This window comes from Hippichthys cyanospilos, chromosome 14, assembly GCF_059441005.1.
Source record: "Hippichthys cyanospilos isolate Australia breed blue-spotted pipefish chromosome 14, RoL_Hcya_1.0, whole genome shotgun sequence".
Classification (NCBI taxonomy): domain Eukaryota; kingdom Metazoa; phylum Chordata; class Actinopteri; order Syngnathiformes; family Syngnathidae; genus Hippichthys; species Hippichthys cyanospilos.
In genome coordinates, this window is record NC_142382.1 from 8,512,501 (window position 1) to 8,529,834 (window position 17,334).

Sequence of the window (17,334 nt, forward strand, 5' to 3'; positions counted from 1 at the left end):
TTGTGCTTCATGTTACTCTGGCTTACAATAATTTTAAACAATACCACAGTTAATTTTCATGGGCACTTAGGCTTACTATGCTACTGAATTATTAATGTTGATCAACACTGAGATACTCTTAGAGCTTTTAGGTAGTACTGGGTAGGGAGAAAAAAAACTGTCAAACAACCACCAGGTGATATCAGTGGTGTCATTGTCTGATTTATTAAATATTGAAACAACATTTGCAGTGATATCCTTAGGCAATTTTTATCCAGAAACATCTGTTTTAGTTCTGGTTCATCTTCTGGAAAATTACTTATGTCAATGCACATCCATATAACATTTAATCAAACAAAGGCGCACAACATTTAGTTGAGCAGTCACTATAACCCAATTTATCAATAAGTATCTTCATGTTCCAATTAGTTTGCTCTTAAAATCTAAAGAAAAATGGACTGTTCTTTTCATGGCATTAAAAGGCATGAAATCAGATTTGCTGATACCAGCAGAAACCTTGGTAACATCTCATGTAGCCCGTGGGGTACTAATACCTCATTTGAGAACCAATGGCTTATATAATAACATCTTAAAACACAAGACCAATGACGACACCAAAAAGTTGAACGGGTGGTTGGCGGCAATTCAGCATGACTTACCCCGGCACCGTGTCAAACTGCGTGTAATCCTCAGATGTCATGGAGCTCATACGTAACTGTAGTTCACCCGGGAAAGAAAACACCTGTAAATACACACATAAAAGTTCATATCTTCATACAGCTTCTTTAATCACTTAAAAACTAAGAGATTTGAGCTGGGGATTTTGTTCTAAACCCTAAAAAAATAAAAAAATAATAAAATAAAAACACAAACAACCTCAAACACCACTGCAGCACATACAGCGCCCTCTACATAGTTTTGTTGAGTTACTGTTTTTTTTTTCTGTGACAAACCCCACCCCCCGCCGGGTTAAAAAATGAGTATAGAGTAAGGACCTTTGGCTATTGTGAAGAAAACAGCACAGCACTTTGTGTTGCTGAGACAATGGCATAATAACACACTGGCTGTTATTTTGCCTTGTTCAAATAAAACCCAAAGGAGGCCAAGCCCACCGTCGGCTCCCTGGGATCGGGTGAAAACGCTATTGTTTGATGAGCCAGATCTGACAGCCGCGGAAGAAGAGGAGGAGCGCAATAACCAGACTCACCTCCTGGGAACTGTCCTTGAAACTCTCTGAGAAGGTGGAGTCGGGGGGCGTGCGGGACTGTGCGCTGGGGCTGAACTGCACCGAATTGTGGGCAAGCTGCGGGCGGTCGAAGACGCTCACGTGGCTGTCAGTTTCGGCACAGCTGTTGGGCACGGTCAAACCGTGAATGGGCACCTCGGTCTTGACGTGTGGGTAGTTCTGCAGGGCTGCGATGGACACGGTAACGGTCGTGTCTGAAAGGAAGACACCGAGCGACAGTTAGATGACGACATCAGAAGAAGAGGATTTTTTTCAAAAGGTGCTGGAGAACCTACTGTACCTGGGGATGGGAACTGGCTCCTCTTGTCCTGGGCCAGCTGGAGAATGTTGAAGGGTCCCTTGAGGACCTGAATCCTGTTCTCCATGCTGGTCTCTGATAAAGGAGGGATGCCATGTGACGCCTGAAGCTGGTGCCTGCAGACAGAAAATAAATTACAATGTGTACAGCGTAGGCCAAGGTAGACTCTTTTTAAATTACTGTATATCATTGGAGGAAAGGAAGACACAAGGAAGTTGGGCCAGAAAGAAATGGAGGAAGGAAAGCTTCTTTTTTTAACTTTAATTTAAAAGCTTTTTCCAAATAATTCCAGAGCTCATAGCCCATTGCTAAGGTATGTTTAAGATTTATTCATCCTTCCTGTTTTGTTTTGTTTCTCAGGAACAGCACTAATACATCTACTCAGGTGTCTTTAATTATCCAAAAGTGTCAGAAACGGAAATAAAAATAATCCCATGCCTCTTCTGTTGTTTTTTCAGGGATTATCAACAATGTTTGTTAAATTGATTTCTCATACACAATAATAATACCCATGGGTCACCATTACAAAAATGTAAAATGAAGAATTTTATTGTACGTGCTGAATACGCATGTTTAAATGAACAATTTTAAAACAGGCGGGGTAGGTACTGGTCTCCAGAAAAACTGAAGAGCCAACACTGAGAGCACACAACAGTCGTTCCACAGTGGCCCACTGCCGTTATAAGTCAGGCATTACCTTTTGTTAGGATCCACATCAGAGACCAACGCATCTGGCTTGCCGGGGGTTATTGTTCTTTTTTCCCGGGGCACCTGTAAGGGAAAGGGTAAACACAGCCGCTGAGCGTCTGACCACATCACATCCCCACAGGCTGTCGTCTTCAGTTACATACGACGTGGTCGGCGCGCTGCCTCACAGATGTTGCACCACACACTCCGCTTGTGATAATCCTGTATCCTTCCCCACCCACGACATCCCTCTCCTGTCTCTGCGCTTTTGATTGAGTACCATGCAGCTGTGATTGTGTCACCAGAGCTGCCTGGAAAGTTGCAGGCCTGAACTGTTACACATTTCTTCTAATGGGAACTCAATTTCAATAACCCCCTTTTTTGACACTACAGGTAATCCATGGCTTTAAAGGGGATACTCATCTTATTTAGCAATTTTCAGCAGTAAAAAGTATTTTTCCACTTGCTGTCGACGTCACATGTGCTCATGTGATGACCAATGATGCTTCATTATTATTATATATATATATATATATATATATATATATATATATATATATATATATATATATATATATATATATATATTTTTTTTTTTTTTTTAATCAGACAAATAACTGTAATTATCTCTTGAGCAGTCACCGATACGATACCAAATACTGATCCCACTGGTACTTTTGATGAACAAAATTTCCTCCAAAAAAGATAATTTTGAAGGAAAACCTACTCATTCTAATGTAGCATTTTTCCTTAAAATATCATGAATTGGTTGCGTTTTTCTTTTTGTTATTTTTTTTTGTTGCAATTTCTACTTTGTGATCATAAAACTGCGATAAAAAAAAAAAAAAAAAGCTGATTCTGGTTTTGGGTGCCTTCGCAAGCACCGATACCTTGAAATAGGGGCAGGTATTCCCTCCCCCCACCGGGGCGCTCATTTTTGCATGAAACTCATCTCTGTTGTATCTGCCCACAACCCACCCTTCCCCACATGTATAGTAATTTCCGCACGTTTGCCAGACATAAGCCACGAGTCTGCTTTTTGCCTAACATAGTGCCAAATGTAGAAAAGCGGTGGTTTAGTTTTAAGCAAAAGTGCCTTCATTCGAACAACATAGTTTTTTAGGGGTGTTTGATAACTGCAGATGTCACATTAAGATTGAGTGTGGGAGTGCTGCAGTTCATTATGAGCTGCTGTGAGGTCCTTTGGAAAAAAAAAAATATATATATATCCGCAATGCACTGAGGACGCGACAGGAGAGGCGCGAAATAGCAAGGGATCACTGTATTCATCATAATGATATGTTCATACTGAGTGTGTTGTATAGAACAAATGATTGTAAAATTTTTTTAAAATTATACATGTAGGAATACAGCTTTTAATGGCAGAAAAAAAATTATAATTCCTGCTAAGCTGCAGCACAAATGCAAAGACGTTTTGCAACTGCCCTCAAGAATACCTTATAGTAGTCATAGAGCAGACCCAGAGCGGCGGCGCTGTCCTCGTCCCCATTGATGCTCATCATGGCCTTGGTTGCGGCCGTCAGAGGGTTTTCCAGGAATGACTTCCAAGCTTCATCTTCTGTTGTGAAGGAGCGCCGCTGGCCGCCATAGTTGGGGTCGTTCTGTAAGACCAGGACAGCACGCTTGCTGCAACGCAAAGATGACAACACTTAGTCAGAACAGGTGGACTCCGCCCGTCTCTACACATCGCCAAAATGAATAGAGGAATAAATACCTAATATTTGTCGTAAATAATTCTCAAATAAATTAAGTGAAATTAGATACTTTTTCACAGCACCATGGTCATCAATAAACTGTATAACTTAGAAATATATATTTATAAGAGAAGTAAAAACCCACAACTGATATAGAGTTGCATACTGGCTGATTATTTACTCCAAATAAAGTTTTTTTTCTCAGTTTTTGTTTTAGTATGTATTAAGGTTTTGTGCTAACTTGGACTGGTACTTGACATCCCCAGAGGATGATGCCGCCAACCACCATGCTTTACTTTAGATATGGGGACATTGGGAGAAAATATAAACATGTTTTCGCAGTGTTTTCTTTTCTTTTTTCAGACCATATGATATTACCTTATGCATTTGAACAATTTCAAGTGTATGTGTGGCTTTTTTTTGGGTAAGATAAGTCTTCTGCCATGCTACCCACCTCTCAAAACAGATTGCCACATTTACCAAAATTACAGTACATGCCAAAAAATGCCTTCAATAATGCTGTCGGCCTCCCTGGAGGGCTGTCAAATTCCTGTTGTTCCATTTTATCTCCACTTAAAAAGGTCTTCACTATACTCCATGGTATATTTAATGCTCTGGATTTTTTTTTTTTTGGTACTCTTCCCTTGTTTGATATCGTTGATGTTCCTCTAATGTTGTCGAAACTTTATGTGTACCAATGTTTTTTGCTGTCAGCTGTGACTACAAAAAAAAAATGAATACAAAAATGTTAGTAAAAGCCTACTGAAACATTTACACATCTGTCTCTTTATTTTGATGTGTAGCAGATACTATAAACGGTGACGGGTGTATGCCTATTCTAAAATGTAGTTTTTTTTCACCATAGGTATAAATGTGACTGTGCCCTGCAATTGGCTGGCGACCAATCCTGGGTGTACACCACTTCTGGTCTAAATTCAGCTGGGAGAGGCTCCAGTTACCTGTGACCCCAATGAGGACACACGCGCTATAGAAAATGGCAAGATAGAATGGGAATGTTGTACTGAGGAAAATAATGAAGTGCCATAGCGTGCAGACATGGCTCAACTTTTCATGAACATCTAGAAGAGACCGGAAATGGATTATTGAGCCCATCCTTCTCCATCTTCTTGAGGATTATGCATGTAAATAAAAGGTCTTATCAATCACGTCTCTGTCTCAAAACAGTCACACTTGGAAGAGAAAGACTTCTTTATCTGCTGGACCAGTTGTTCAGGCTCTTCTGTGATTGTGCAACAAATCTCAGTCATGGAACGGCCGATGCGCCTTAAGAAAAGATGCTCTACAGGCTTGTCCAGTGTGGCAACTGGGTTGACACCGCCGCCGCCTCATTCGTCCGCACGCCCACAGTGACGTAGCTAACCCGGCCGCATTCTTGCCTTGTCACAACTTTTGTTATTCAAAGATGACGACGAACTGGAAAATGACAACTACTGTATGTTCCGATGTGCCCCGGCGTCTTTATCCTGCTCTGCCACACTGCTGCTTTGTAAACACAACTGCTGAGTATTGGGATAGCGTGCAAGTTTGATCCCACTTTGGCTTGTTGTGTCATCACCGTGAGCCTCTAAGCTCTGAATTTCATGTTCTCCGAATCGAGATGAAAACAGCCATCATGTAGGAAAATATTAGACTTTTCACTATTGGCTCATGCCTGTTTGCACAGCATATATTTACTTATGTTAACTTTAATGACAAGGCTTGGTGATATTATTAGCAGAGTTCTCGTTAAGTTTATTATTTACAGCAAGGGTGGCAAAAAACTTGGCACCAGCAAAAACCTTTAATCTGGCCCGTCAACAAAAATGAAAAAATGTTCTTAAGAAAAAAAAAACAATTGTCTTTTCTCTAAATTGAAGCCAATGCCAGCTGATTGGTGAATTAGGTGTGAAAAAAATGCAAAACCATATATAAAATACATATATAATATTAATAATGTATACATAATATACATATTTATAATATTATATATAATATAAAATCAACTCAAAATATGGATCAAATTGACCCAAATAAGACAATTTTTTTCAGCAAAATTGTGTGCCTTGCAAAAAAATGTGTAGGCTCCTAAAACTACCTGGTCAAAATAAAAACAAATATTGGGTTATTAAAAAACAAACAAACAAACAAACAAACAAACACCAGCCTGCTGCTTGGCTCAATATGGCGCAACTTTGACAGGTTTCGATTGAAAAATCCCCCCCCTACACACACACACACACACACACACAACCAGAGAAAATTGGGTGAGATTGATCCAAGTGCTTTTCCATCTTAGAACGTTGGATCAAATTGTTGGATCACATTTTAAGAGTGTAGGAAACATTAAATTTGTTGCGTCAAACAAACAAAAAAAATCGGTCAAAAAACTGGACCAACCTACTACCTGGATTAGTTTGAACCAACTTTGGGATGTTTTGACGGAAAGAAACTGTTTCTTTTTTATTCTTTGTATAAAACAACACAGAAAGTTGGATTAAATTGACTCAAGTAGCGAGTCGGTCCAATTTTTGACCAAAATTGGGTTATTTATGACCCAGACTTTATTTAAGAGCAAATGATCGTTGTGTTAATCCGAAATGGCCCCAGACAGGCTAAAGGTCCCCAACCCCCCCATTTGTGAAACATCTTGAACAAGATCGCCAACAAATGATGGTGTGGCTCAGTTTCTATGCACAGTATCTACAACAAATGCACCTTTTTCCCTCTCAATTGTTCATGCAAAGTGATCATTAGTAATCCTAGATCTAATTGTGTCTTTCATTAAACCGCAACCTGATAAGAAGCATTATTTAGGGGCAATAAAACTCTTGGGAAAATGACATTCAAAAGGAAAACAAATAGTTTGGCTGTGTCACTGGTGGTTTACATTTGATTACATACTATAAGAATAAGAAGTCATGGAGAAACTAACAAAAATCATCTAGATCCTCAAACGAACCCCCATGCTTGCTTACATTGTTGTAGTGGAGACAACGCCTAGCGGGTGTACAATTTCATTCCAAAAAGTGTCCTTGTCATTGCCCTCAGAAAAAAAAAATTAAAATGATGAAGTAAGCACCTTTATTTTCATGCAGCAGTCTGAAGCTGATGACTTTTAAACATATGAGATATGAAGATACTTGGCGTGACATCACCTCCACAGCAGCTTAATCCAGAACAAACATCATTAGGACTAAATACATAATAGGGCCCAACTGTTTAGCGCTCTGGGCTTAATCAAACAATCGAATATGAAAAAACAGCCATCACCCTCACGGGACAGTCTTCTTTTTTCTTTATTCTGAGTATTCTAACAGGCGCCTGTGCTCTGACGACAGGTGCTGAGCCACCTGTACAGGCTCCAGCATGACAGGTGAATCACTTCGAACACATGACAGGAGATGCCAAGCCTGACTCAATAAACTTACCAATAACAACAAGAAAACAGAAATAGTCCTAACGTGACATTTTAAAAGCCGAGGTGCGTTCAGAGGAAACTATAAAATAAGAGGGTGGAAAAAAAAAACGTCAAAGGAGAAGCAGCTGGTGAGAGGTCAATCAAAATGGACGTTTAAACTCCAAACCGGGACGAAGGGAAAAGCTTCGGAGGGGGGCACAAAAAAATAAAAACGATATAAAAGTCCACAAAAGTCGTAATTAAGTGCGGCTATTATCTGGCAGACCGTTTGTTGTGAGGGCAAGAAAGTGGCGAGGCCAGGACAACTTACTTGTCATGCTCCTGTGACATCGCGGTCGGTCGAACTGGACTTTCTAGTTGGTACTGAAAATCCGATCCGTCTTCTTTTAAGCGTGGAAAAACGGCGCCGCGAACGTTTGGATGAGGGCAGCGGCAACAAACAAGGTGTCCCCGGCGGAGCAGAACGGGTTTTGTCGGCTCGACTCGCTTTTTTGGGGGGAGGCATAACTGAGGTATCGAGGCCGGTTTTACCTGTGAAGGCGACACGGATTGGATTACAGGTGTCTGGGGGCGGGGATTAAATGCCAATTGCCCTTTCTAAGGCCCCGATTGGCTCAGCAGCTTGCCTCCTTGATTCATAACAGTGAATACCGCAGTCAAACTTAGATTTAAGAGTGCTGCTTTTATTGTTACGGTTTGGGGTAATATTAAAGGTATTATTTAATTGAGGATTTTTTTTTTTTTTAAATCCAAGTGTGGTATTTTGTAAAGCATTGAAAGAATACACAAGAGTACTCCAGAATACAAAGAGTACTTCAGAGTAGTTTCATTCACTGAGCCCCGATTTTGCAGTGTAGATTTGTAACAACCTGCAGATAAAGCAGCATGCAAATCATCCAAGATTGCAAATTGCACAGAGAATTAGAATGCATCCAAATCAGGAGGGTGGGCTAGGCGGTCAGCTTGCTGGGTGGGGCTGTAAATTGCCTTCTCTAGCTCTTCTGTTTATTATTGTGCCACTAAAAAGCTGATTGAGTGGTCTCAATGTGATCTAAATAAATATTGTACATGAAGATGCAAAAGGGGGAGAGAAAAAGTATGCATTAGGTGCAAACAAATAGCTTTGTTGGAGACAAAGGGGGCTGTGAAGATGCTATCAGCGACCCCTCCCATACACACACACACACACACACACACACACACACTGGGCCAGAAACTAACCGTAATCCCCCTTGACAAACTCTCCCAAACCTCCATCTCCTGGATCCTGCTTCACTGTTTATTTATCCTATCGAGGAAAGACACCTGCTCCTCTTGGAGCTTGTTTGTGTTTGCATTGAGGACATGGGACAGTAGGGATGGATAGAAAGATGAATGTGGGAAGGGAGGGTGTTTTGGACGACTGGGAATATGAGGCCTTGTTGCTGATGGCGGCGGGACCTCCTGGATGCTGACTCAACACAGTAAAGCATGGCCACCATTTAGAAAAAAGCAGACAAGATTGCTCAAATCAGGAACTTGTGAGAAAAGTGAATCAGTGAAAATGCGTTGTAGTTACAATCTTTTGTTTTTATTCGTTTCCATGCCGGTCTTTTGACTGGATTGAAACTAGACTATTGAGAGTCTCAGAATGCACGTTGATGCTGGGTGTAGCAGGATTAAATGGTTTTGCATTTTGTCGCCCCTTAAGTAATGGGTGTGTATTGGTAGGTAAGATCCAGACTTTTTCAGTTCTTACCCACCACTTCTTCAGTTGCTTTAATGTGAACCTCTCCTCATAGGTGTGCCCCAAGGTACTTTTCTAGGTTCAGTCTTGTTTGCCTTGCAAACGCTTTGCATTGGGACAAATTATACCTTTTGAAAGCGGATCTTATCACCCTGGGGAATGGCAGTTTTGTGTTGATTCTGTTTTTATACGAAACACCTACCAAGCAGGCGTGTCTATTCAATGTCGCGCTACATCTCAGCTAAATTGGCTTTATGAGTTTAAAAGTTTACATACATTAAACTACAAATATCAAAACTCCCCTGTAAAGCAGTCCAATTTTGATGGAGACGAAAAACATATATAATTCAGTTAGGGCTGTCAAAAACAAAGCCTGAAACTCTGAAGATTAATTTAAATTCTGTCAAATAAAATTAACTTATTTAACTCAACTCTATTTACACCCGATGGCAGCTGAACTCTACAAATTTTGCAACCAAATTTAAGAGGAGGATCAGAGAGATACAAAAAAGAATGTTTACGTAGTTTGATTTTTGAAAAGTTGCTGGACACCTCATTGGAAAAAGAAAAGAAAGTCAAGTTTAACACAAATTTAGTTTTACATCTTTGGTGTATCATCTCAGAGCTAAGTGACCTCCCCAAATTCTGCTGTGGTGTGGTGCCGATGTGCAGAACTAAACATAAAAAAACAAAGTTTTGAGAGTTTTTTTCTGATTTTCAGATTTCGATGTTGTTGATGTTGTATTTTACAGGCAAATTATCGTACACAAAAATCAAAGAAAGCTATTGCAACAGTCTTTTTCATTTGATGAGATTTTACATTATTTACAAGCTTTTCCTTAAGAAAATTTCTGATTACAAACTTCATAGAAAATGGAAAACACTTGGTGAAAAATGCAATCACTCGCAATTAATTGTTTGAAGAAAAAAAAAACTTGTTTGACGACACTTAAATTCAGTAAATATTGCCTGCAATTATGCTGCTGTTTTGGTTAGCAACAGAGACCAAATGGACTCAGCAGTTAATTCCAATACATCCCTTGACAAAAGTCTTATTTCTTATGTAGAAAAAAACAGCATGACATTAAACAGATCCATTGCTATTAGAAATAGGTCATATGAAAGCTAAACTCCTCTCAAACTATGTTCAATGTACCAAAAAAATTTGCTTCACTGACAAAAGATTGGTCATTCAATGAACACAGACATGCCTGATTTTGTCAAGATAAAAGTTTTGTAACCTGCAAAGATTACAAAATGATCCACCTGTCGACCTTGCGTTCCATTCTCCCCTCGCTCACGAACAAGACCCCAAGATACTTCAACTCCTCCACTTGGGGATTCGCAAAGAAGCAGTCCTTCATGCCTCTCTGAGATTATTTGGTTACGTTTTTTGCGATTGTTCTTTCACTCAACACCTGACATGCTAAATGATATTCATGTTTGGTCCTGGGCTGGCCAGTCTCGAAGCACCTTGATCTTCTTCGACTTGAAAAACTTTAATGTAGAGATGGACGGATTTTTAGTTTATATATTTTTTTTCTGAATGATTCTGGGAATCATTTACTGAACTTAATGAGCAGATTTTACTTAAGGTTACTTAAGGTGAACTCTTACTCATATGATAAGACTTTTGTCAGGTACTGAATGTGTGTGAACCATAGTGTCTAGGTCCTGAGGTACCGTAATTACCCTTTAAACCAGTTTTTTTTTTTTTTTTTGGTAAGCAAAGGGGAAGCGTTTGTTTTCTCCTAAGTGGATGATGATGCAACTAACAGCAAACTGGGGTCTGGCATCTGTCCAAGGGGTGGCCAATGTTTGAGGAATTAGGTCACATTAAAGCTGTCAAAGTACAGTATTTTCCCTCGGTGAAATTAATTGAAACACCATTCGTATCCCTAAAAACACCAACAAAATGATTTCACTTGCTTTTACAAAACATACAGTGATTATAAATAGAATGTAATGAATGTAACTGCTCATGCTTTCTTGCTTACTCAATGGGCATCCTTCTGAGGGATACAGTAATTTAAGTCATTCGCTACAGAGGATAAATAATACAGAACATGCCTGAATTTTGTTATATTGTATTCAAATATCCATTGCTTAAATGGTTCACTGTGACACCAATGCTAGTTTTTTTTTAGTGATTTGCTATAGTGGATTACATTGTGTGTTAGTCATAACCCAAGGAAGGAAAGGTTATGTGTTTTGGTCAACAAGTATTCTTGGTTTAGTTTTACAGTAAACTTAAATTGGGAGTGGCAGTAAACACTTGGCAAGGATGCGGCCTTTTTTTTCCAAGAAATGTTCATGATTAGGAAAACTGCTGTTCGTTGTGAAGTTAACTGCCACCATCTAGAGCTCACAATTCAAATATTTGCTACTAATAACTCATAACAAAAAAAAATCAACGAGCCGTGGCTAGCATCTCTAAATTCGTGATGACGTTCAACCACTCATAAGTGGACCCACAAATGTATTGCGAACCTTTGTATCTCTTAATAAAATCTTGAGTTCGCCTGGGACTAAATTTCATTTTTTGCCAAGATATTTGAACATACATTGCATATTTGAACATCCAATTTTGTGTCAAGTCATCTTTTTTGTTTTTGCATACCAAATTGTAGAAAACTAAGTTTAAAAGAGTCTGTTGGATTTTGGCCTGGTTTGAAAGCTCTTAAAAGTCTTCACAAAACACATTTTTGAGCAAAACGTGAAAGGGGCTTTAGTGATGTTTGACTGCCTGGAGGTATCAGGAAAATCTTGTGACAGGAAAAGGAAGAGAAACACAAACATATTCTGGAAGACAAAGAATATCTACGCAATAGTTTTAACTATAAATGAGAGAAATGAACACATATGAATTCAAATCTGTGTATTATATATATAGCAAAGAAGGCAAAAGCAGTCATACTCTGTTTAAGAAGAAGTATTGATAATTTTGAAAAAAAAAAACACATAAAAGTAAAGATTCAACTCCTTAAGCAAAAGTGAGAAAAACATACACTTTTAAATGTACTGTACAAAGATGAATCTAATTGTCAATAATACAAAAGGAAAAAAAAACAACAAACAAAATGGTTTGCCTTTTAATCCTCTTTATTTAATTTACATAGCGCTCATACATACAGTACAAGATAGAAAAAAACTCACTGAACATGCTATTTAAAAATAGCAAAAATAAAACATCAAAACATAAAAAATAATCATTTTTGAGCAAATTCACTAACTCGCCACATCCATTTAAAATTTTCAGTATTTTATAGTAAATATTTCATTTATAATTATTTTTCAGACTGCCTCAATTATTCTTTAGCTTTAACTCTTTCTGTTTTACTTTTTTTTTTTTTTACACATGGTGGCATCATTTTTGGAGCTTGCAAAAAGCAAGTATCCCATTTTGACAAAGCGAGGAGTTTTATGTGAGGAGCTCAAGTGAAAGATAAATATTGAGGTCAAATACAGATACCTGCAAAAATCTAATGCACGGTACAGTTTCAAGTACAAACTCACTTCCTGTTACTGCAATTGTCATACTGCAAGTTGATGGACCGTTTCTACGGGAATTTCATTCATTTGATAAAAATAGTAAGAACAGCTGAGACATATACTGTATATAGGACACAGATCATCCATCAAAATTGTCACAATAAGAGAAGTCCCAGACAAGAAATCGTTCATCAGCATTTGGCATTCACACAGAGCCCAGCAAAAGCGGGATATTACTCAACACAGCGTCCCGCGTTCATGCCAGCGTGTGTCTTATAAAACATTTTACTGCAATACAACGAGTCTTTTTGGCATTCCCTTACTCACAAGCACCTCCCAGTGAAATCTAATGATGGACAATTGCCAAGATGGTTTGGTCCCTAGATTTATGATAAAATGATTTGTCATTCTTTTCTGGGGACATTTTGTGAATCAAAAGTACCGTAAAAACATCGTTCCACCCTACTCCACTCCACAAGTCGTATTAGTATTTATTATCTGTACTTAAGTAGTATTGCACTCTGTAGACTAAAGCAGGGGTGCTCAAACTTTTGGGAATCAGGGACTTCTAGAAAGCAAAATTTCCCCCATTGTAAATGTTTGAAGGAACAAAACAAAAACACATCATTTAAGCCTTTTTTATTCACCAAAAGATTCCATTTGACAACAAGTGTATTTGTTACTTTTCAACCATACTAAAGTTTAGAAAATAAAAATTGCAAATTGCACGCCTCCTTACAACAAAACGGGTCAATTTTCAAAATTTTTTTTTGAAAACAGCATTATCAAATAAAATGCCCCTTCAGCTTTGCTGGCTTCATCTCCTCTTTAGCAAGCGATTTTAAACAGGAAACGCAAAATTATTACATTTTTAAAAATATATTAAGGTGGTTGAATTGAATACTACTTACATTGAATATTTTTACAATTTAATATAAAATAAAATGAAATCAACACAAATATATATTTTTTTCTTAGTAACTCAAATTATTTCTTGGACCCCATTTTGAGAACTACAGGACTAAAGGGAAGGAAATTAAAACATTTTCCATCTTCCCAACTACTGTATCTTTCTTATACATGCTTAGTGTTGCACCCCCCCACTCATCTTCACTCCCGCATCCTGGAAGACAGTTGCCTTTTTGATGAGCCCTCCCCTTGTTGCGCGCTCTAAACCGGGATGTAAATAAGATGCAAATACACTTCTCGGGCATGTCCCGACCTGCTTGAGGCGTACAAGTGTCTTTGGACCGTTAGGTCTGCAGCACACATCCGGAGAATCTTGCTTGTTGGCTAAACAATAAAAGAGTAGTTCAGTTGTGTGTGTGAGATAATTATCAGACTGTAGATGGGTGTCTCTCTAATTGTGTGTTGACTTTAAAGAACGTTTGTTAAAGTGATTATTATTCACATTTCAATGGAAGACACACACATCTGATCTGCAAATATCCATTTATTGACAATGTGGGATTGTCAGCTCACCCCCTAACTGCTTCTTGTCTGTCTCCTGGTCTCATTACTATTACATCATCCCCTGCACCGGTTCTCCGTTTAAGCTTGAGGTCCAAAACAGCTAATGCTTAAAATGTTTTGGAGCGTTTTGCTGAAGTGCTTTGATGCTATCTTACAGTTCCCATTGATGACACTCCAAACAGTCACAGGTACTGAAGGCACAGCAGACCCGTATTCTTCATCTGAACACACACACACACACATGCGTGTGCACAAACACACCGGGGCACATGCACGCATAGTTAAGAAGCTCTCAGGTGTTGTGGGATTATGGGATTTTTAATGGAGTGTTTGTGTGTGTGTTTTGCTTTACAACACAGACCATGTTTGACCTGTGAGCTGTGAACATCACCTGCCATTCACAACTCATGTTCATAACATTAATCCATTTACCAAAATTGATTAGTAGGCTACAGTAAATCATTATTGCAATTTTCTTATAAATAAAGTGTTTTTTTATTCATGTTGGTTTTGTACTTCGATACAAGTCGAAAATGTGAACACGTACTCATTCAATGACAACCGGGACCCAAAGTAAATTCAACTATAACAATGTCTTTTTGTTCCAGCTATGCTAGCTTGCTAGCTAGCCATGAGTGATACTCTTTGTGTGCTCCTGTTATTAATTTCTTGTAAGAAATTCCCACAGCTCATGAAACACCTGGTCCACCCAATATCCCCAAGAAGTACAATGCAATAGAGCCAACTGCAGTGCAATAAATTTAATGATGAGGGCATGTGGATATTATATTCAAAAGAGGTATCAGTCATTAGGGTTGTCTTGGTATCTAGTGACTGATGTCACTTTGTTCATATTCATCCTTCAGCATCTTTGTAAGCCACGCCCTTTCAAGTTCACATTTTCATGGGCAAATATCACAATGTTTGCAATCAAATTACACTCAAAACACACTTTGCATGTACTATCTTTCCATCTTTCCTCGCTCTTCTCTGCTCTACGGAGACGGGACACCTTTTTTTTTTTAATGAGAGTTTCTTTTATGGAAGCGGCCCGACCGGCTCTCAGAGGAATCTTGACAAACACAACGTGCAACATTCCATCTGCCATCGCTACAAAGGTGTTATTTTAATACACAATCCTTGGGAAAGTTGTTGCTTCAGTTTTATTACACTAACGGAGGGAAATATCACATATGAAATGTAATCTCAAACTTGCTGTCATGTCAGTAATGTTTTAATGTGACCAGTGATTCATTTGGACAATTTTGACTCAATCATAGGCCACATGTTGACAAACAACTGTTTAAACTCACAATCATTCTTCAGTGAATATTAAACATTGAGCAAAATGTGCAACAGCCAATTGTGACAAGCAAATCATGTCACGGTCCTCAACTGACAAAAAGTAACTTGAGATTAGTCCAGAAAATAAGACACATCTTGACTACGCTATAAGTCATTAGTCTTTAGTGTTTCAGCAAACACTTGATGGCTGCATCAATTACACGTCATTACCTCACACATGGCCTAGCTGTGAAAGCGATCGTTGATTAAAGCGTGGGATGGACCGCCGAAACAAGCTCTGCCACTTTTTTTTCTCACCTCGTCAGGTCTCCATTTTTCTACTCGTCAAGTTTGGTTTCCTCTCACGAGTCATTAGGACTCACTTTGCAAGACACAACAATCAAGGCCAGATTGAACCATTACTTCTCTCATAAAGCTGGATTTAAAAAAGAAAATGAATTATCCATTTGAACCAAGCCTGAAATTGCTTAAAGTGAAATAAAATTGGTACATGAAATGTACGGTTACAAGATTTGTACAAGCCTTTTTAGGTAATACTTTATTCCGCCACAGGGTGGCGCATGTTTCTTATACTGTATATGGTCAAGGCCATCTAGTGCAGTGGTTCTCAAAGTGGGGTCTTCCGTATTCATGACTGTTCAAAAAAAACAATCAATTCACCCAGTTTAATATATAAACATATATATATTTTTAAATGTAATCATTTTTAAATTTATCAAAATGTTTTTGGTGTCTAGAATTGCTTGCTTACAAGCCAATGAAGCCATCAAATCTAAAGCGGTATTTTATTATATAATGCTGTTTTTGACTGAAGAATTGGCAGTAACCTGTTTGGGGGATATTGACCCAGTTTGCAATTTTGTTTTTGTAAACTTCAGTATGACTAAAAAGAAACAAATTTACTTGTCAAGATGAATCCGCTGCTTAAAAAAGGGCACTTACGTTTGGTTCAAATGATTTTTTTTATCCTGTTTCCGCAAACATTTGCAAACTGGGGGCCCTTGGAAAGTAGCTAACCCAACAACAATGCCACCATTAAATTACATTAAGTACTACTTAGTGTAGCTAAATTGTTGGATGCTAATAATGAAGCTTGTTTTCAGGGGCCTAGTCAGAGACTTTTCAGGGATGGCCATACATGCGCCCGTGATTCTTTATCATACCACCTACAGAAAAACATATAATTGTAATTCAATAAAGGGATAATGTGTAGAATTTAGCACCATTTAGTGATAAACAAAAAATTCAATCTTTATAAAAACTTAAAAAAAAATCTACATTTTCAAAAAAATTGACTGAATCCTATTCACTATCAATTTAAATATGTAGTTTCCTAAAAAAAAAAAAAAAAAAAAAAAAAGATCCTAAAGCTGTCACAGCATCCAAGGATATTGCATCTGTATGAAGTTGGCAAAAAAAACTACAGATTCCAGATTTTAAAAGTTTGGTTGATATTTGTTTTTTGGCGCTGCCTCTGGCCGCTCTTGGTAATACATTTTGTTGTGAGAAGGATGGTGTGGTTCTGAGAGCAGTCAGTCGGTGACGCACACATTGTTTTGACCGGTCCGTGGAGATAAAAAGGTTGGAGACCCCTACCTAACACTACACAAAGATACCCAGACAAACCATCACCAGTTTTGATTACATTCTACACATTCTATTTGGATTTTACACCTTTTCAGAAATTCAATTCTGGTTTGAAAAATGTACCAGAAGAAAAACTGCTTATACTATTTTTCCTTTTTGCTGTAAAAAGAAGCCTCACAAAAATGAAGATGAGTTAGGGACTCATCATGGCAACTTTTTCAGAGCAACCTTTTTTAGTACTCACTTGTTCGTGTCAGGGAGGAGTGTTTGTCACATTAATCAGAATGCAGTGACAAGTGTTGATACAATGGGTCTTTTCTCAAACATAGGTTTCGTTGCTCCTTCTTCCCAATCATCTCCAAGCAGTTGCAACGGTTGGCTTGAAGACAACAGAAACTGCTGCACGCT

General features: G+C 38.4%; 1 protein-coding gene across 4 annotated transcripts in view; it reads right to left on the reverse strand.

The window, feature by feature from the left end:
• Positions 1 to 7,802, reverse strand: part of grhl1 (grainyhead-like transcription factor 1) — a 21,305-nt gene extending 13,503 nt beyond the window's left edge. For 2 of the 4 annotated variants that reach the window (XM_088433757.1, XM_088433756.1), the window contains exons 1-6: positions 7,654 to 7,802; positions 3,668 to 3,857; positions 2,221 to 2,294; positions 1,506 to 1,639; positions 1,187 to 1,419; positions 639 to 721 (exon numbers count right to left, since the gene is read on the reverse strand). In XM_088433757.1, coding sequence (XP_088289883.1) covers positions 639 to 721; positions 1,187 to 1,419; positions 1,506 to 1,639; positions 2,221 to 2,294; positions 3,668 to 3,857; positions 7,654 to 7,673 — 734 coding nt within the window. In that variant the 5' untranslated portion in view covers positions 7,674 to 7,802. The other 2 variants (XM_088433759.1, XM_088433758.1) reach the window with 2 other exon arrangements.
• Between the last annotated feature and the right edge of the window lie 9,532 nt (positions 7,803 to 17,334).